General features: G+C 35.1%; 1 protein-coding gene across 1 annotated transcript in view; it reads right to left on the bottom strand.

Annotated features, from left to right (window-relative positions):
* Positions 1-19,103, bottom strand: part of LOC133321867 (nitric oxide synthase) — an 84,152-nt gene that overhangs the window by 40,337 nt on the left and 24,712 nt on the right. The window contains exons 7-8 of the mRNA XM_061530944.1: positions 6,185-6,329; positions 518-622 (exon numbers count right to left, since the gene is read on the bottom strand). Coding sequence (XP_061386928.1) covers positions 518-622; positions 6,185-6,329 — 250 coding nt within the window. The remainder of the gene's footprint in view (positions 1-517; positions 623-6,184; positions 6,330-19,103) is intronic.

Genomic DNA, 19,103 nt, shown 5'->3' with positions numbered 1-19,103 from the left:
TTTTTTCGGGGACTATACAAGGCGTGGATTTATTAAAGAATATTTTTTCGGGGACTATACAAGGCGTGGATTTATTAAAGAATATTTTTTCGGGGACTATACAAGGCGTGGATTTATTAAAGAATATTTTTTCGGGGACTATACAAGGCGTGGATTTATTAAAGAATATTTTTTCGGGGACTATACAAGGCGTGGATTTATTAAAGAATATTTTTTTCGGGGACTATACAAGGCGTGGATTTATTAAAGAATATTTTTTCGGGGACTATACAAGGCGTGGATTTATTAAAGAATATTTTTTCGGGGACTATACAAGGCGTGGATTTATTAAAGAATATTTTTTCGGGAACATTATTAAAGAATTTTTCAAAGAACTTTCATAGGTGTAGGATTTTTAAAGAATAGTTTTTCTTTCTTACTATTCCTCTTAGTCCCCTTAGAGACCAAATGCCCTCCCGCACTTATACAATAATAATAATTGAAATTCAATTAACACCAATCAATCAAACAAACTTACCTCTCCATTTTCCGGTGGGTCACCATTGCCAAATGTGGAGGCCACCACAATTAGCAGAGCCTCGTGTTCAATCGATGAAACGTCGTAATCAGCCATGCAATAGAGCTGAAATGATAAATACGTTCGCACATTAAGTTTTTTTCTTTTTGTGTGTATCATTAGTCATTTAATTAATGCTGGTAACCATATTACAATACCCTCAAAGAGGGTTTAGAGGGCTACATTTAACACTGCCCACAACTAATCTCAAATAAAATAATGAAAATGGCAGCAACATTATCCAAGGAGTTAAGAAAACGATTAACGTTGATGTTAATAGGTTAATGTGATTGACTGTTACAGCAACAACTGCTAAGTACGTATTTAGGGGTTAACGTGATTGCTGACCATTGACCTTCAATGGTGAAACTTAGAAATGTGTTTTATTTATCGAACATCGTCTGAAGTTCAATAATAACTCGAAAGCTAATGCTAATGCAAATAATATATCGATACATGCTTCGACATAACTTGCAAGGTTTGACGGATTTTATTTCACTGGAAATGTTTCCATGTACGTTTCCAGTATTTCGAAATAACGTCCATATAAGCGTCATTCATTTTATATATTTTAAAGATCAACTGAAATGGTTGTAATTTGTAATTTCGGATTCTCAGAGGATAAAATATATCCTCTCTTAAAACTGTTAATATTGACCCATGTTTTGAAATAGTCTGCACATGTCAAAGGGATAAGGACAAAAGAAGGTGGTTGTAATTTGTTACTTCGGTATCTTCGGGTATAAAACATCACCTCGAAGAAACGTCTCTATATTGATCCATATTTTGAAATAATCCCCAAACATGATCTCACTGCTTTTGAGATTATTTAAAGGGTATATTCATAGCAATGCCAATGATTGGAAATTTAGGATGATGGAACTATTAGACTTTGAATAGATCCATAAACCTGACAGCAATATATGAAGTTATGCCATTTTTAGCAGTAAATGTACTATTCGATTTTTTTTATTCCTCATCGTGGATGGTAGGAAAAATTCACCTCGATCGTACTTAATTATGTTTATTTCATGTCATACCCCTTAAGAATCTTCTATATGGAGTTATGTGACATATTTTGAATATCCTCCTTTTATATGAGACTGCAAAAAGGCAGTGGGCCTTATAATTATTTTATAATTATAAGACCCACGGAATAATCAAAAATTCCTATTTTGAGGCCTCTTAACAGTATGTAGTGTAAGATTGCCTCTTCTATATGGAGAATAGCTATATATTGTAAATAATTGGCGTAGGGTATAAAGTGGACTAGCGGGCGACGTAACCTATTCTAAAACAAACAGGTTAAAAAGATACTGAAGCAGTGATTACTGCTGTGATTTTTTCTGCTCAAATGTCCAGGTTCAAAAACAATAAAAAATGCTTCAAAGTGTAAAGTTTGTGTTCATAGTGAAGATGGGGTTAGGTGTTTAGGCTGGCAATTAACTCGTGCCCAATACGAACTGAGGTGACTACACCACCCAAATCTCATTTGTGCCAAAACATCCCGGGTTGGTCGCGGTAGATGTTGCTGCTATTGGGACCGGGAGTTCTCAGGGAATTGTATTAATCCTGTATATCAGTGTGAATGTAATTCAATCCTTTTTGATAGTCGTTTTGATCTAAAGGCTATCTTTTGTACTTCTCTCTCCAGATCATGAAGACCCTTCCTGACATGCCTGTGTGGTGAATACCTATACATGAGGTGATGTTTCCTGATTGGTGATCTTGTAACACTCAAACATATATTACATCGACAACATCTTGTTGGGTTGGCACACACAAGATTTATACAGGCTATATAATTTGACCCCTAGAATCTTTGGATAATTATTGGCCGGAATTATGAACCCATCGTTCTGAACATTCAGGGGTAGTCGCATATCCGCTCGCTGTGTTACACAGTGTGTCCATTGATATAGTGGCAGATTTTTTCGTATTTCTCGCCTGGAAAAACTCTGTTATGTTCTTGAGTAAGTTTTAAAACTTATCGCAGATGCCACACATTATTGGCCCAGACGCCAGACCCGTCTGCGTCTGGGCAAATGGTTCGATGTAACGATTTGACTCAGAAGAACAATATTCCAACCAAGGACTGTCGTCTCAAACAAAAAAATAAAAATATCGTTTGGTTCGACAGGCCAAACTCTTTATAACCTCCTGTGGCTTTTAAACTAGTTGCAGAATTTTCCATATTCCTCGCTTGGAAAACTCTGCTATGTTCATAAGATAGGTTTTCCATCTGTCGCTGATGTCATCAATTTGGGCATAGACGACATGATGTAATAATCACCTCCGTATTAAATGATCTAAATAACGTCGGGTGGGCTTCGAATTCGCGAAAGTTGGAGGTAAGGCAATTTCGCAGAAATCATTCCTCCTTGACCTTGAAGAACAATTTTCCGACTATGGGGTTTCAACCCAGCAAATAGAAGTAAAAACGTCGGTAGGTTCGTTGGGCCGAACTCTTTATTCTGTGGCCTTTAACTTAGTGATCGACTTTTCCATATTCCTCGCCTGGAAAAACTCTGCTACGTCCTTGAGATATTTGTTCAACATGTGGCAGATGCCAACAATTTTTTGGCCAGACGCCATTATCGTATAACCGAATTGACTCGGAAGAATAATTTTCTTACCAAGGGCTGCCGTCCCAGCAAGTACAAGTAAAAACGTCGTATGGTTCGCAGGTCCTCTTATGGTCTCATTTTTTCCCTATTTTTCGACCATATCCATGAGACAGATACCATAAGTTATTGGCCCAGACTCCATTATCGTAAAATCACTTGTGTACGTAATGATCTCAGTCCGGTGGGCGTGGAATTCCAGAGGTTAAACAGTTTCGGAGTTATCAAAATTTAATGCCGCCGCTGCCGGTTCTATGTACCGGATTGACTCGGAAGAACAATTTTCCGACCAAGAGTTGTCGCCCCAGCAAATACACAAACAGTCGTTAGTCTTTATAGCCCCTACCATGAAGTTAGTATTCAAAATACCTAAAATAGTTCGGAATGTTTACTGGCCCCTTTGTTATAGTAATTGATTGGTAGGAATATTTGAAACCGAAATGAGGATTTAATATATCAAACTATAACCAATTCGATTGAAAAACCTATCCAAAAATCCCCAAAATACCGAATAATGGGGTCTGCATATCTCGAAACTTAGATAAATACCAATGGCTTTTGGTAGGAGGATTGCCCACTTTACCCATGAGAATCCAACATATTAACTAAAGCCATTTTCTTGTAGTGGGACTTCTCAAAAAATGGACCAACATTGACAAATTTCTACCCAATGAGAACCAGAATTACGGGCAATTGAAGAATGTGTACAAAATCCCCAAAATATCGATATACCTAAACGTAGATCACATTATCTCTACCAAACATCCTATGTGCAAAATTTCGAAGCTTTATCTATTTTAACTGACGTATATGGAACCAGGAAATGTAAGTAGTAAAGTCGGACTGGGCCGACTATATGATACTCTCACCAATTTGGATGCAAACCAAATCAAGCAAACCTGCCAGTGATTAATTTATATTAACTTCAGTACGTTGTGTCAATCGGCCTAGCTATGGATCTTTAGTGCACAATTTACTTAAAACCGGACGAAAATATATATAGGAGGTGAACACATCATTCTATACTTAATTTTCTACGCTATGCACAAAATTCTTGCTCATCAAAAGATTTGCATGGACTTTGGTGCAACATTTACCTAAAATCGGGCGAAACTATATATCGGAGCTATATCTAAATCTGAACCGATTTTCACGAAACTTAGCACACGCCATTCTAGACTAAATTCAATACGTTATGCCAAAATTCGTGCAACTCAAATGATTTTCAGGGACTTTGGTGCACCATTTACCTAAAATCGGTCGAAACTATATATGGGAGCTATATCTAAATCTGAACGATTTCCACGAAACTTAGCACACATCATCCTAGACTTAATTAAGTACGCCATACCAAAGTTCGTGCAAATCGATGGATATATAGGGACTTTGGTACACCATTTACCTGAAATCGAACGAAAATATATATGTGAGCTATATCTAAATCTGAACCGATTTTTCCCAATTTCAATAGGGTTCGTCCTTGGGCCAAAAAAGTGAGCTGTGACAAATTTCATCCAAATCGGATCATAAATGCGACCTGTACTTTGTTTACCATTTAACATCAACAGACGGACGGGCGGACATGCATAAATCGACTCAGAAAGTGATTCTATGCATATTCTCAAAAGGAACCATGGGTCTATCTCAATTCCTTTTGCCTGTTACAAAGACATAATACCCTGTACCACAGTGTGGTGAAGGGTATAAAATGGCGAAGTTATAAAATTGATTTTAATTTAAGCTATTTTGCAACATTTTATTAAGGCCTCTTAAAAGTTTGCCCCGTTTTTCTTCGCATAAAGAACTGTCCTCTCGAAATTATGCCTAAACCGAATATATTTCAATGCAACAGTAAATATTGCCCTTGATCTACCTTCCAATGTGCATTTAATACATTTATTTTCATTAAGTATCCTTATAAAGACCCTGAATTTCAACATCTTTAATTTTTCTAATAAATTTCCATCTACACATCATACTAATTTGAAATATGCCCCCTCAAAAAGCCTGGCACAAACAAAGCCAAATCCAATATTTCTACACAAATATAAGTATTTCATAACAAAGCCAATTTATATATTTTTGGACGACAATACTCAACAGGACATCGTACACCCTCTCCCCCTCTTTCCCTCCATGAAAATATATTACAGATAATAATAACCATGTCTGACATAAGTCAATTTATTAATTTGAATCCCCTGAAGACCTGCTGAGTCAACGATACAAATCTTACTAAATATATCTTTTGGAAAACTGGACAAACTTTTTTGTTGTTGTTGTTGCTGTTCGTTTTTGGCTTTTATGTTTAACAGCAACAATAAGTTCGGATTCTACTTCACAGCCTCCCCAGTCCCCGCTCTTTAATATCTGGTATCACAAATCACACAAAATGTGTGACAATAATAGAAGCCAACAACATATTGCCATTCATCATCCAGAAGTGTTTGTTGGCAAATTTAATGGGGGAATGGGGAGGAGAGACTTTTTCCCACTTGGTGTCGAGACAATTGTTTATAATTTGATGTTAGATATGTACCATATGTCATCAGGGGGGTCTATGAGTTTATGAGCTTAAGGGGAGGAGGGAAGGTAGATTTTAGATAGTGATGAAGAATATTTTTTTATTATTTGATAATTACTGTGGGAATGTTAAAAAAAACTCTGCGACATGACAAGGGCTGATGTGCATACATCAGGGCGTATGAAAAATAGACAGTCACTTAACAGCAAATAAATCATACGCCACCATGATCTACTGAGTGGCAAAAATTTGACTATACAATGCATTGGAGAAATAATATTTTTTGCCTGATTGACTTTATCGATTATGAATTGAGTTTTATTTGGAAAACATTCAGATTCAGAGGTTCAAAAAAAAACATTTAATTCAATAGCCCTTAATAATATTTCCTCGTGATTGCCCATGCTTTTTATATGACCAATAATTCAACAGGTTTTTTTTTTTTTTAAATCCCAAAGTGTTTGTTTTTTTTTCACTCACCTGAGCATTGAATGCATGCCCCAATAATTCGCACAATTGCTTGGCATACTGTTCCGATTTTCCTGTTTCGGTTGCATACAGAACGGTTGCTTTGATACGTTTCGATAAAGCACGTCCAAATAGTTTCGATGTAAATTTCACAGCCCTGAAACAGAAATAAAGAGGAATAAATAAAATAAATACTTTAACAAAAATATTTACAACAGTAAAAAATAGAATTCTTAAAGAATATTTTTCTAAGGCCGTTCAAGGCACGGATTTTTTAAAGAATATTTTTCTAAGCGTCAGCAAAGCGTGGATGTTTTAAAGAATAATATTTCTAAAGTCATCTAAGGCGTAGATTTATTAAATAATATTTTTCTAAGGCCATTCCAGGGCGTAGCTTTTCTAAAGAATATTTTTCTCAGGCCATTTCAAGGCGTAGATTTTCTAAGGAATATTTTTCTAAGGCCATTTAAGGAGTAGATTTTCTAAAGAATATTTTTCTAAGGCCAGCCAAGGCGTGGATTTTTCAAAGAATATTTTTCTAAGCCTCAGCAAGGAGTGGATTTTTTAAAGAATATTTTTCTAAGGACCCACCAAGGCGTGGACTTTTCAAGAATATTTTTCTAAGGACCCACCAAGGCTTGGACTTTTCAAGAATATTTTTCTAAGGACCCACCACGGCGTGGACTTTTTCGTGAATATCTATTCAAGGACCCAACACGGCGTGGACTTTTCAAGAATATCTATTCAAGGACACTCACTGTGCATGTAAATATTCTTTAAAAAATCTACGCCTAAGGGAGTCCTTGAAAAAATATTCTTAAAACAAATCTACGCCTTAGGGAGCCCTTGAAAAAATATTCATTAACACATCTACGCATTAGGGAGTCCTTGAAAAAATATTCATTAACACATCTACGCATTAGGGAGTCCTTGAAGACATGTTCTTTAAAAAATCCACTACTTCGCGAGTCCTTGACAAAATATTCTTTAAAAAATCCACGCCTATTGGAGGTCCTTGACAAAATATTCCTTTACAAAAAATAACGGGGTGGCGTAGGGGATGATAGATACCAAGCAACGGCTCTGATTGCCTTTAACATGGCGTAGTCCAGGCTTATCTTGGTCCCTCTTTCATCTCAATTGTGGACACTGACCTCCCCGCGGTGCCACTTGGGGAGCTATTCTCATCACCCGATTAAATAGTGAGCTAATATGTGCCGCGAGTCCATTTTGAAAAGCTTCTGGTATCCAATAGTGGCGGCGAAGAAGATACCTCAGAACCACTAAGAGATGACGGTATAGAGTGTATACCACCTAGCCAATATGAAGTCAGAATCAATCAATCGGCTGTAGCAGCAGGTACCAATGGACTACAATCCGAACTATTCAAGACTGGTGATCAGATGCTGGTAAAGAGCATGTACCAGCTGATTAGTACAATTTGGCTAGAGGGATGCATGCCCAATGATTGGAAACTCAGCATCCTGTGTCCCGTGAGACAAGACGATATGTGCCAATTATAGAGGAATAAGCTTCCTTCCCTTCGCATATAAAGTGCTATCCAGCGTGCTGTGTGAACGACTGTTACCAATGGTCAATGACATTATTGGACCATACAAATGCGGCTTCAGACCTGGCAAGTCCACCATTGACCAGATTTTCACTCTGCGCCAAATTCTGAAAAAAACCCACGAAAAACACATCGGCACATTCCAAATATTCGTCGACTATAAAGCCGCATTCCTGCAAAATTAATTCGGCTATGCAGGATAACTTTAACTTGCACAAGATCATACTACCTGTGCTATTATATGGATCTGAAGCATGGGTACTTACGCAAGCAGATGGAACAGCTCTTGGAGTATTTGAGAGAAAAATTCTCCGAAAGATCTATGGGCCCATCTATGTTGACGGTGAATATCGCCGTCGAATGAATCATGAGTTGTACCAGCTATTCTAGACGTATTGAGCTTTGAGAATGATGATGAGAAAAGATGCCCCAGCCCAGAAGCCATATAAAAGCGAACTAGCTGATGGTTCACGCAAAAGAAAAAAATTTCTAAGGCGTGGCCATATATATATATATATATTCAAGGACACAGGGCGTGGACTTTTCAAGTATATATATTCAAGGACTCTCACTGGGAGTGGATTTTTGAAAAAATTATTCTTTAAAAAATCCACGCCTGTTGAAGGTCCTTAAAAATTATTCTTTAAAAAATCTACGCCTGTTGAAGGTCCTTAAAAATTATTGTTTAAAAAATCTACGCCTGTTGAAGGTCCTTAAAAATTATTGTTTAAAAAACCTACGCCTGTTGAAGGTCCTTAAAAATTATTTTTTAAAAATCCACGCCTGTTAAAGCTCCTTAAAATGATACTTTAAAAAATCCACGACTGTTGAAGGTCCTTAAGAATTATTCTTTAAAAAATCCACGACTGTTGAAGGTCCTTAAAAAATATTCTTTAAAAAATCCACGCCTGTTGAAGGTCCTGGTAAAAATTTTCTTTAAAAAATCCACGCCTGTTGAAGGTCCTGGAAAAAATTTTCTTTAAAAAATCCACGCCTGTTGAAGGTCCTTAAAAATTATTCTAATGGTTCCCCATTGTATAGGAGACTTGCAGTCTTTACTAATTAGTATTAGTTTAATTAATTTCTGTGTTAAACTAACTTCCCCTTGACAAAAAATAATTTTTAATTGAATTTAAAGATTCTGCTATGATAACAAGGACATTTGGCCAAATGTCCCTGTGAATAGTGGAAATAAAGAAAAACGGTCCAACATTACAACAAAGACTGTGGCTATTTATTTCCACGACATGGTTTACATCAAGTCACTTTTTAATCTGCCTTCGCCCACCACAAACACAGATTTACAACTAATTTTCATGAAATCGTCCACAATTCCCCGGTCACCTATTTCCACACTTTCCCTATCAGTTTAACTCCCTGTGGCACCAACAAAATACCAACAACCAAAATATCTGTCATCGTCATCATCATCACAGCGAGCATTTATGATGGCATTTCCTCAGTGTTTCAGGTTTGGTTTTTTTTGTTGTTACTCCTGCTGCTGCTGTTGTTGTCGACACTGACGACGAGGTCGATGTTTGCTGTTGACTTTTGTGTCCGCCATTTAGAGGGTAAAAATAAATAGCAAAGCAAAGGAGAAAAAACAAAACGAAAATCCGCCAACAAAACCCGACAGCCGAAAAATAAAAATGAACTACCCTAAGCTGAACTTTGCTTTGTTGTTGCAAAACAATTACAAGAACATCAACAACATGTCATTTGCAAACCTCCAAACAGCAGCAGCAACAACAACAGACGATGTAACAACAGTCGTCCCAGCAGCAGTTTAACAGAGTCGCAATGATAAGGGACACACACACAGATATACAGCCACAAACTCACATCTACACACTGCCACAGAGTCCTGCCAATTCAATGAAACACTGTGGCGTATATGGTTTATTTTTTCGCTCTCCACTCGTGTCTAAACAAAAACACCGTCTGTCGTCATTCGTGTATGACGTTCATGTGAACGACACAAGTGACAGCATGTTGTGCCGCCAATTCATTGTTGTTGTGTTGCTTTGTTGCCTCTCTCGAAACACTCATCTAAAATAGGACATTGTTTTTATTTTTATGGCCTAGTAAACAGTTAAGTGGTTCGAGTAGGGACAAATGTCCTGCAGGGCAGTAATGGAGCTAATTTTAAACAGAAATGTTTATTGAGGCCATATTTTTTAGTCAATGAAATTTAATTTTTTATGCGTTGTTTTTTAAAGAACATTTTTTCAAAGACTCACAAATGCGTGGATTTTTTAAAGGATATTTTTTCAAGGTCCTACCAAAGGCGTGGATTTATTAAAGAATATTTTTTCAAGGACTCCCTAAGGCGTGGATTTATTAAAGAATATTTTTTCGAAGACTCCCTAAGGCGAGGATTTATTAAAGAATATTTTTTCAAGGACTCCCTAAGGCGTGGATTTATTAAAGAATATTTTTTCAAGGACTCCCTAAGGCGTGGATTTATTAAAGAATATTTTTTCAAGGACTATCTGAGGCGTGGATTTATTAAAGAATATTTTTTCAAGGAGGCAACTGAGGCGTGGATTTATTAAAGAATATTTTTTCAAGGACTCAACTGAGGCGTGGATTTATTAAAGAATATTTTTCCAAGGACTCACAAAGGCTGAGGAATATTTTTAAGGACCTTCAACAGGCGTGGATTTTCTTAAAGAATATTTTTTCAAGGGCCACGTGGGGCGTGGATTTATTAAAGAATATTTTTAAAGGGCCAACTGAGGCGTGGATTGTTTAAAGAATATTTTTAAGGACCTTCAACAGGCGTGGATTGTTTAAAGAATATTTTTAAGGACCTTCAACAGGCGTGGATTGTTTAAAGAATATTTTTAAGGACCTTCAACAGGCGTGGATTGTTTAAAGAATATTTTTAAGGACCTTCACTACAAGGCGTGGATTTTTTAAAGAATATTTTTAGGGCGTGGATTGTTTAAAGAATATTTTTAAGGACCTTCAACAGGCGTGAGAATATTTTTAAGCCTTCACAGGCGTGGATTTATTAAAGAATATTTTTTCAAGGGCCAACTGAGGCGTGGATTTATTAAAGAATATTTTTAAAGGGCCAACTGAGGCGTGGATTTATTAAAGAATATTTTTAAAGGGCCAACTGAGGCGTGGATTTATTAAAGAATATTTTTAAGGACCTCCACTAGGCGTGGATATTTTAAGGAATATTTTTAGGGACTTTCAATAGGCGTGAATTGTTTAAAGTATATTTTTAAGGACCTTCAACAGGCGTATTTTTAAAGGGACCTTCAACAGGCGTGGATTGTTTAAAGAATATTTTTAAGGACCTTCAACAGGCGTGAGGCGTGGATTTAACAGGCGTTAAAGAATATTTTTAAGGACCTTCAACTGAGGCGTGGATTGTTTAAAGAATATTTTTAAGGACCTTCAACAGGCGTGGATTGTTTAAAGAATGGATTTATTTAAAGAATATTTTTCAAGGACCTTCAACTGAGGCGTGGATTTATTAAAGAATATTTTTCAAGGACCTTCAACTGAGGCGTGGATTTATTAAAGAATATTTTTCCTTCAAGGGCCAACTGGAGGCGTGGATTTATTAAAGAACAGGCGTATTTTTCAAGGGCCTTCAACAGGCGTGGATTTATTAAAGAATATTTTTCCTTCAAGGGCCAACTGAATATTTTTAAGGACCTTCAACAGGCGTGGATTTATATTTTTTAAGGACCTTCAAGAATATTTTTCAAGGGCCTTCTGAGGCGTGTATTTATTAAAGAATATTTTTCAAGGGCCAACTGAGGAGTTGATTTATTAAAGAATATTTTTCAAGGGCCAACTGAGGCGTGGATTTATTAAAGAATATTTTTCAAGGCCAACTGAGGCGTGGATTTATTAAAGAATATTTTTCAAGGGCCAACTGAGGCGTGGATTTATTAAAGAATATTTTTCAACAATATTTTTAAGGGCCAACTGAGGCGTGGATTTATTAAAGAATATTTTTCAAGGGCCAACTGAGGCGTGGATTTATTAAAGAATATTTTTTAAGGGCCAACTGAGGCGTGGATTTATTAAAGAATATTTTTAAGGGCCTTCAACAGGCGTGGATTGTTTAAAAAATATTTTTTTCGTAAAAAATTTATAAAATTTTCAAGGGATTTTATAATTTTAGGCGTGATATTTTTTCGAAAATTTAAAAAATATATATTTAGAATATTTTTTTTTTTCAAGGGCCAACTGCTTAATATGTGCGTTGTGTATCAACCTCTCCATCAAAGCCACCTCTTCAGACATATGACTTGTGTCATATTTTTCTCTGAGGATAACATAAAAACTTATGACGACATTCCACAACACAGAAACAAGTGTGTGTGATATGTGACACGTGAGTGCTGAATTTTTCAATAACAAAAGTTTATGTCAAAACTGTAAATCTGTGAAAATATTCGTTTACCTCTAGCTCTAGACTACTAAACTCAACCACGTTTTAATATCGGTGGTCCAATTTAGTTGGTAATAAAAAAATATGAAAACAAAAAAATCTCCAAATTTTGTGATAGTCACATAAATAGGAATATGAAAGGAGGTGAGTGAAGTGTGTCATGAGTGAATGACAGGGAAGTGATTTACTTGTCATATTTTTGCCGTTAAAAAAAAAAAAACACTAAATATATTAAAAAATAAGACTTTGGGGAAATTTAATTTTAAGAGCTCTTATTGAACTGAATATTGAGTGTTGTTATTAAAAAATGCTCTTAAATTAATTTCGAGTTTGATATCATTTTTTAGTTATTCTGATGGCTGCACGTACACATTCTTACACTGTCAAACTAATGCAAATTAGCGTATGTCAAATGGAGTTCCATTAACATGCATGCATCCATCGATCGGACGATGCTGTCAGATTTTGTTAGTATATTTTCTAACATATTTAATGCAAAATGCAGAAAACAACGTTGAAATAATACCATCAAAAATATTTGTAAATATGTTTGGGAACTGTTGTTGAAAACTTTTTGTTAAAGTAAATGTATATACAGACGAAATTTGTATTCTATGGCGTATATATTGCTTAAGAACATAATCTGGTCTATAAGTTGATAGAGTATCCAATTTTAACAATATCCCGTGTTGCTATTGAATGGAGTGGTGTGTTAACGTTACGCTAACAAGCAGAGTGGTGCAGTGGAAGCGTGCTGGGCCCATAACCCAGAGGCCCATAACCCAGAGGATCGAAACCTTGCTCTGCTAGTGTGATTCATTTTTTTATTTTTAATCAAATTTACTTTATATATACACACATTTTTTAAAATTAAAAATCAAGAAAATAATACCTACAATAAATGTAATGAAATCAAAATAAATTTAGAATAAATTCAGAAAAGGAAATGGTTCATAGGAGCCAGATCGGAAGAATTCTTGGATACGGAAAAAAATCCATGTTCACTGATTTGGGACCGTTGTAGCATCCCTTTTGGGCTAAGGTAACAGACGTTGGTCGAGTTATCGTTTTCGATTCGAGTCTCATAATCGTAGGGCAGGGCACATACTCTTGGTAAAGCATCAGTTTTTGTTAATGATGCCGTTACCACACTATGTAAAAGATTCAAATATACAAAATTTAGAAGATTTTTTTATCTTGAAGAGATAAATAAAATCCGATTGGATTTACGGTTACGTGATTAGAAACATCTGAAAATTTCTATTGAAACTTTTAAGAGACATTCTCGAGCAATTAAAGGTTTAAATTAAAAAAAGTGAGATTTTTTAAAATCAAGAATGGGAGTCCCCTTAAGATGGTCAATCGAAATCAACAACTATCACTGGGGTTAAACTTTCTGAGAAATTAAACAAAAAATCCACGGATAAAAACATTAACAAAAATAATATTCTAAAAAATCTACATTTTGATAGACATTAAAAAACAAGTAAAAAAGTATCAGCGTAGGGTTTTCGGATGGTTTCGGAATTACTCACATTTTTTTTTTGTATTCGCTTTATATAAAGTATATGTTTTTATCAAAAAGGTTTCGGATTTCAATTCGCTTCAAATTAAATTTAAAAGTTTATAAAAACTTGCATATACTTGCTACTTCGTTAGCGAATTTGGGAAGTATTTAAAACCCAATACCGGCCACTATTAACATTTGAGGTCCATTTAGTACCTTTGTTCTATTATAGAACGTTTTTCAAAAGTACCTCTATATCTCAACCCTACACACCAATTCTTACCGCAACAGAAATCTACCTATATACAAAATTTGATGTCATTTTTACCATTTTTACTCTTGTAATACTTAAAAAAAGTTCTAATATAGCTCACCCAAATTCAAATTATGTACCAGTTAGTACACATTAATATAAATTTCCACAACTACCTACTTTAACAATCATAACCCCAATCTTAATTCCAAATTTCATGATTCTATCGGTTCATCTAAGTCCAATTTGTATCACATTCAGTACCACTTAGAACACATAAGTACAAATTTCTATTACTACCAACATCATGCAATACAGTGGAAATCCTATTACATAATTTCAGGATTCCAGCTCTATCGGTTCACTCTTAATCTAAATTGTACCAAATTTAGTGTCATTAAGTACACATTAGTAGACATTTCCAAAACTTCCTACATACTCCAAATCAACACCTCAATAGTTATTCTAACCACCATTTAGTACATATTAGTAGGTATTTCCAAAACGTTCTACATAGCGGAATCCTGTGATTATAACATCAAATTTCAAGATTCTAGCTCTCTCGGTTCACTGAAATCCATAACTTACTACATGCCCCAATCCTACAAAACAACAATGATCTTAACTCCAAAATTCAGGATCCCAGCTCTATCAGTTCGCCCAAAATTCAAATTGTACCCAATTTAGTACAATTTAGTACCCATAAGAATGAATCTCCAAAACTACAACCATACCCCAATCTTACACTCCAACAGTGTTCCAGCTATATCGGTTCACCCAAATCCACATTTAATACCATTTGGTACACATTAGTACAATTTTCCAAAATGCTCTATGTATCCTAATCCTACACCCAGACAATAACCCTAACTCTAAATGTCAGAAGTACAGCTGTATTGGTTTACCCAAAATTTAAATTGTACAAAATTTAGTACACATTAGTACGAAATATCCAAAACTTTCTACAAATCCCAATATTACACCCCAACAGTGATCCTAACATTAAATTTCAAGATTCCAGCGCAATCGGTTCACCCAAATCCACATTTGGTAAACATTAGTACACATTTCCAAAATTTTCAATATATCCCAATTCTACACCCCAACAATAACCCTAACTCCAAATTTCAGAATTCCAACTGTATTGGTTCACCCAAACCTAAATTTGATACTTCATTATACGAATTTTTAAAATTCTTTACATACCTAATTCTACACACCAACAATGATAATAAGTCCACATTTCAGGATTGGTTCAACCAAATCCAAAATGTATCGTTATAGTACGATTTAGTACTTTTCGTACACATAAGTACAAAATTTCCAAAACGACATACATATTCCAATTCTACTCTCTGGCAGTAATGTATATTTCAAATTTCAGGATTCCAGCTCCATTTGTACCTCCAATTATAAATTGTACCAAATATAGGACCCTATAGTACTTTTCGTATACATGAGTACGCTCTTTCAAAACCACCTCCTTATATCGACCCTACTTCTCAACCAAATACAAATGCACATGCCACCACATTTAGTACCTTTCGTGCCAAAAACCAACCCCCTCTGACCCCTCAGGACCAATCACTTTACTCTTTTATTAGTATAGATTGACCATTTGTGGGGACGGTACCAGAGGTAGCGGATTAACGGGTCCCATCTTCGTACCTGTTCTAGGTTTGGTAAAGATTAAAGGCTGTGTAAAGATTAGTTAAAATCGGAATCCAATCGCCTGATATTGAATTTATAAATATTAAACATTTTGACGGGGGAAGTACTAGAAGGGGTGGACCAATGGATTCCATCTTCGGACCTGATCTAAAATAATAAATTGTACAAAATTTTATTCAAATTTTATATTGCGTTCCCATGATATTATAAAATTTATTTTTAGCACAATTAGTGGGGGAGATACCTGAACGAGTGCACCGATATTCCCTATTTTCGAACATAATGAAGTTTGGATGAAATATTATTACTTCGAGAGTTATCGTACGCCCCAGCTTCCCAGACAGACAGACGGACGGACATTTGTAAATCGACTCCAAATTGTCTGAAACGGATTTGGTCCAGAGAATAATGGGGTCTAAAACCAATATTTCAGAGGGTATAAAAAAAGTATTTTTTATTTCATTCCTATACTGAATCCTAAAAAGTATTTTTTAATATATCCATTTTAATATATATAAAAAATCCAAGCCTAGGCTAATGGATTTTTAAAAAATTAATCTTTAAAAATTCCGGGTTCTTTGAGAAATATTCTTTAAAAAATTTACGCCTAGGCCTATGGTTCATTTCAAAAATATTCTTTAAACAAATAAAAGAGGATGACAATCAAAATATTTAAAATTAATGGGATCTCCTAGGAGAAAACTCATGTTATGATAGGACCCTAACATACCGAAAAATACGTTTGTTGATATTTTTGGTAGTCACATTTGACAGCCAATGAGAATACAAAATACTAAATTTCAGTAAATTCGATTAAACCCCGTTTCAAAAATTCTATAAATACTGACATGGGTCAATATTAATAATTTTTAGTGCGGGGATGTGGTGATACCGTTATGAGAACCCAAAATACCAAATTAGAGCCAATTTGGTTGAAATTACAAATTTTTAGTACGGATATGTGTTATTCAATGAGAAGCCAAAATACCAAATAAGAGCAAATTAGGTTGGAAAACGTGCCCAAAATACCGAATATGAAGCCTACCCTGAAATTTGGGCCAATATTAATAATTTTTGGTATGAAAGTGTTTTATACCATGAGAACCCAAAATACCAAATTACAGCCAATTCGGTTGGAAATCGTGACCAAAATCCGCCAAATACCAAAATTTTGGGGGTACCGTTAGATGGGGCTACACCAAGACGTGGATCGATATATGTCATTTGTAATACCTAACATGTTAGGAGTATTAGCAATGTCTGCGCAAAATTCCAGTGCTCTATCTTAAATATTGCGATCTCTATCGCGATTTATACATAAAGACATGCTTAAATCGACTTAGAATCCACATTATGGCGTAGGGTATACAAATCCAAGTCTGTGTTGATTGGTCCTTGAAAGAATAATCTTTAAAAATCCACCTTCAGGAAAAATTTAGACCATATATATGTCATATTTTCAAAGGTATAATATGTCCACGTAGCAAATATGACAATGATACCCATACAATCACATCGAAAACAAAATCATTTTTTCTTTTTTATTCCCTATGATGAATTGTTACTAGATCATAGTTGCGACCTGTCACTTTTTTTATATTGTGTCGTAACACATTTATAATGGACATATTTAATAATGTCTGTGATGATTTTTTTTAACGTAACAAACACACACAACAAATTATAATATAACTGTCTGTAAATGTGAGTGTGTGTGCCATGTGTCCATGGAATATTATGAATGAACATCATCATCGTCAACAACCGTTTGTTTCCCACCATCATATCGTATTCATATATATTTTTTCTTTTTTCTCAGACGAAGGATATGAAGGTATGTGGTACTATGGGTACCAGGGTTTCCTTTTTCGTCCGTCTGGTTTGTTTAGCACACACTTACATACATATAGCTTGAGGGGGCAAACATTACACACACACATATTCACTTATAAAATTACATATGTATGGAATATAATATGGTCCATGATTTTATTGTTGTTGTTGTCGTTTTTTTTTTTGTTCTTTGATATCGTCACACATCAAATGAAAAAAAATGCAGGAATATATTTGTATAAAGGTTTGAGTGAGTCTGGACGATATTGTGAGGATGATGATTCTTTCATGGAAATTCTACACTTGTTTCCTGCATCTACCTTCCCTCTTCATCATACAATGTCTCTCCTCCCCTTCATTTTTATAAAATGTTGTGTTAATAAATTAAATTTTTACTGACTCTGTCGCTACATTTTTTGTGTTACTGCTTCTGTGTTCTACAACATTTGCAAGCGTAGTGAAGCGTGAAAGCAAGCCAGCAAGGCAAGAAGAACTTCGCATTCACATTCGCTGCTGTATGGGAGTGGAAAATTGAGTGAAATTAAATTTTATTATAGCGGGCAAACAAGAAGTAAGTCAAACGCATGACAATTAAATTTAATTGCTTTTTAAATAAGTGTTAAATATGATGATGCCGGTGTTGTTGTTGCTTTTTTTAAAATATTTTTTACAATTCGTTAAAGCTGGCCGTGGTGCCGTGTAACCTTGGTGGAAGTTCTGAATAGCCTGCATATTTCGTCCTTTCAATTCCGCCTCTCAAAAGCTGCTGTGTTCATTACAACCACTTGTGACTTTAAATTGTTGTTTACTTGTTTGCGGATTATGACAAGTGCGTGTGTGTAAATGTGTCGGTGTGTTAGACTCAGCCTCTGTGGTCGGTGTGATATGTTTATTTGTGGTAGTGTTGATGACGATGACGGTGATGGCGAATTTACTTTTTAATCAATTTTAATTACATTTATTTGTTAAAAAGCGTGAATGTATAAGAGCACACAGACGAACACAATATTTTCCACTTCAATGCAGATTTTGAATAGCTTTAAGTGATTTTCCTTTTTCTTATTGACAAAAGAAAAACATATTTCGAAGAAAACAAATAAAGGAATTACAATTAAAGCACTCCATATGTAAATAATATGAAGATGTGATTAAAAATATTAATAAAAAATAAGGGATTGGAAATTTAATTGATTGAAAATGTAAGGAGAAGAAATATAAAATAAGAAATATAAAACCAGTAAGCGGAGCAGTATAGTCGGACGGGGCCGACCATATGATACCCTACACAACTACCACGAAAAGTTAAATTTCTGTGGTTCTATATTCTGAGCCTGTGCAAAATTTCGTGATATTTGCACACATTTACCGATTAAAGATCAATAACTCCACTTTCAAACCTTGGCATATTTTCCAAAAATTGTTTTCTTGAAGTGAATTTTTACGCCATAAAATAAAAAAATTGGTCACTTTAGGTTTTGGTTGATTTGACCCTCGGAATATTGACCGATCATCATCTAAACCGTCGATCTAAGTATTTGGTAGGATCTCCTTTACTTTGCAAAATATGTTATGTTCTGCATATAATAATTGGCTCTAGATCGACTGAATGAAATCTCAACTTCACCGAAAAATATAGGCGTCGTCCTTGACCATAATCGGAACTACATGTACAATTTC

This window comes from Musca vetustissima, unplaced genomic scaffold (genome assembly GCF_032173495.1).
Source record: "Musca vetustissima isolate MV318-11 ecotype Yass unplaced genomic scaffold, APGP_CSIRO_Mvet_v1 utg22312, whole genome shotgun sequence".
NCBI classification, from domain to species: Eukaryota; Metazoa; Arthropoda; class Insecta; order Diptera; family Muscidae; genus Musca; species Musca vetustissima.
Note: the sequence above shows the minus strand (reverse complement) of the source record. Positions and strands in the feature narration are given on the sequence as shown.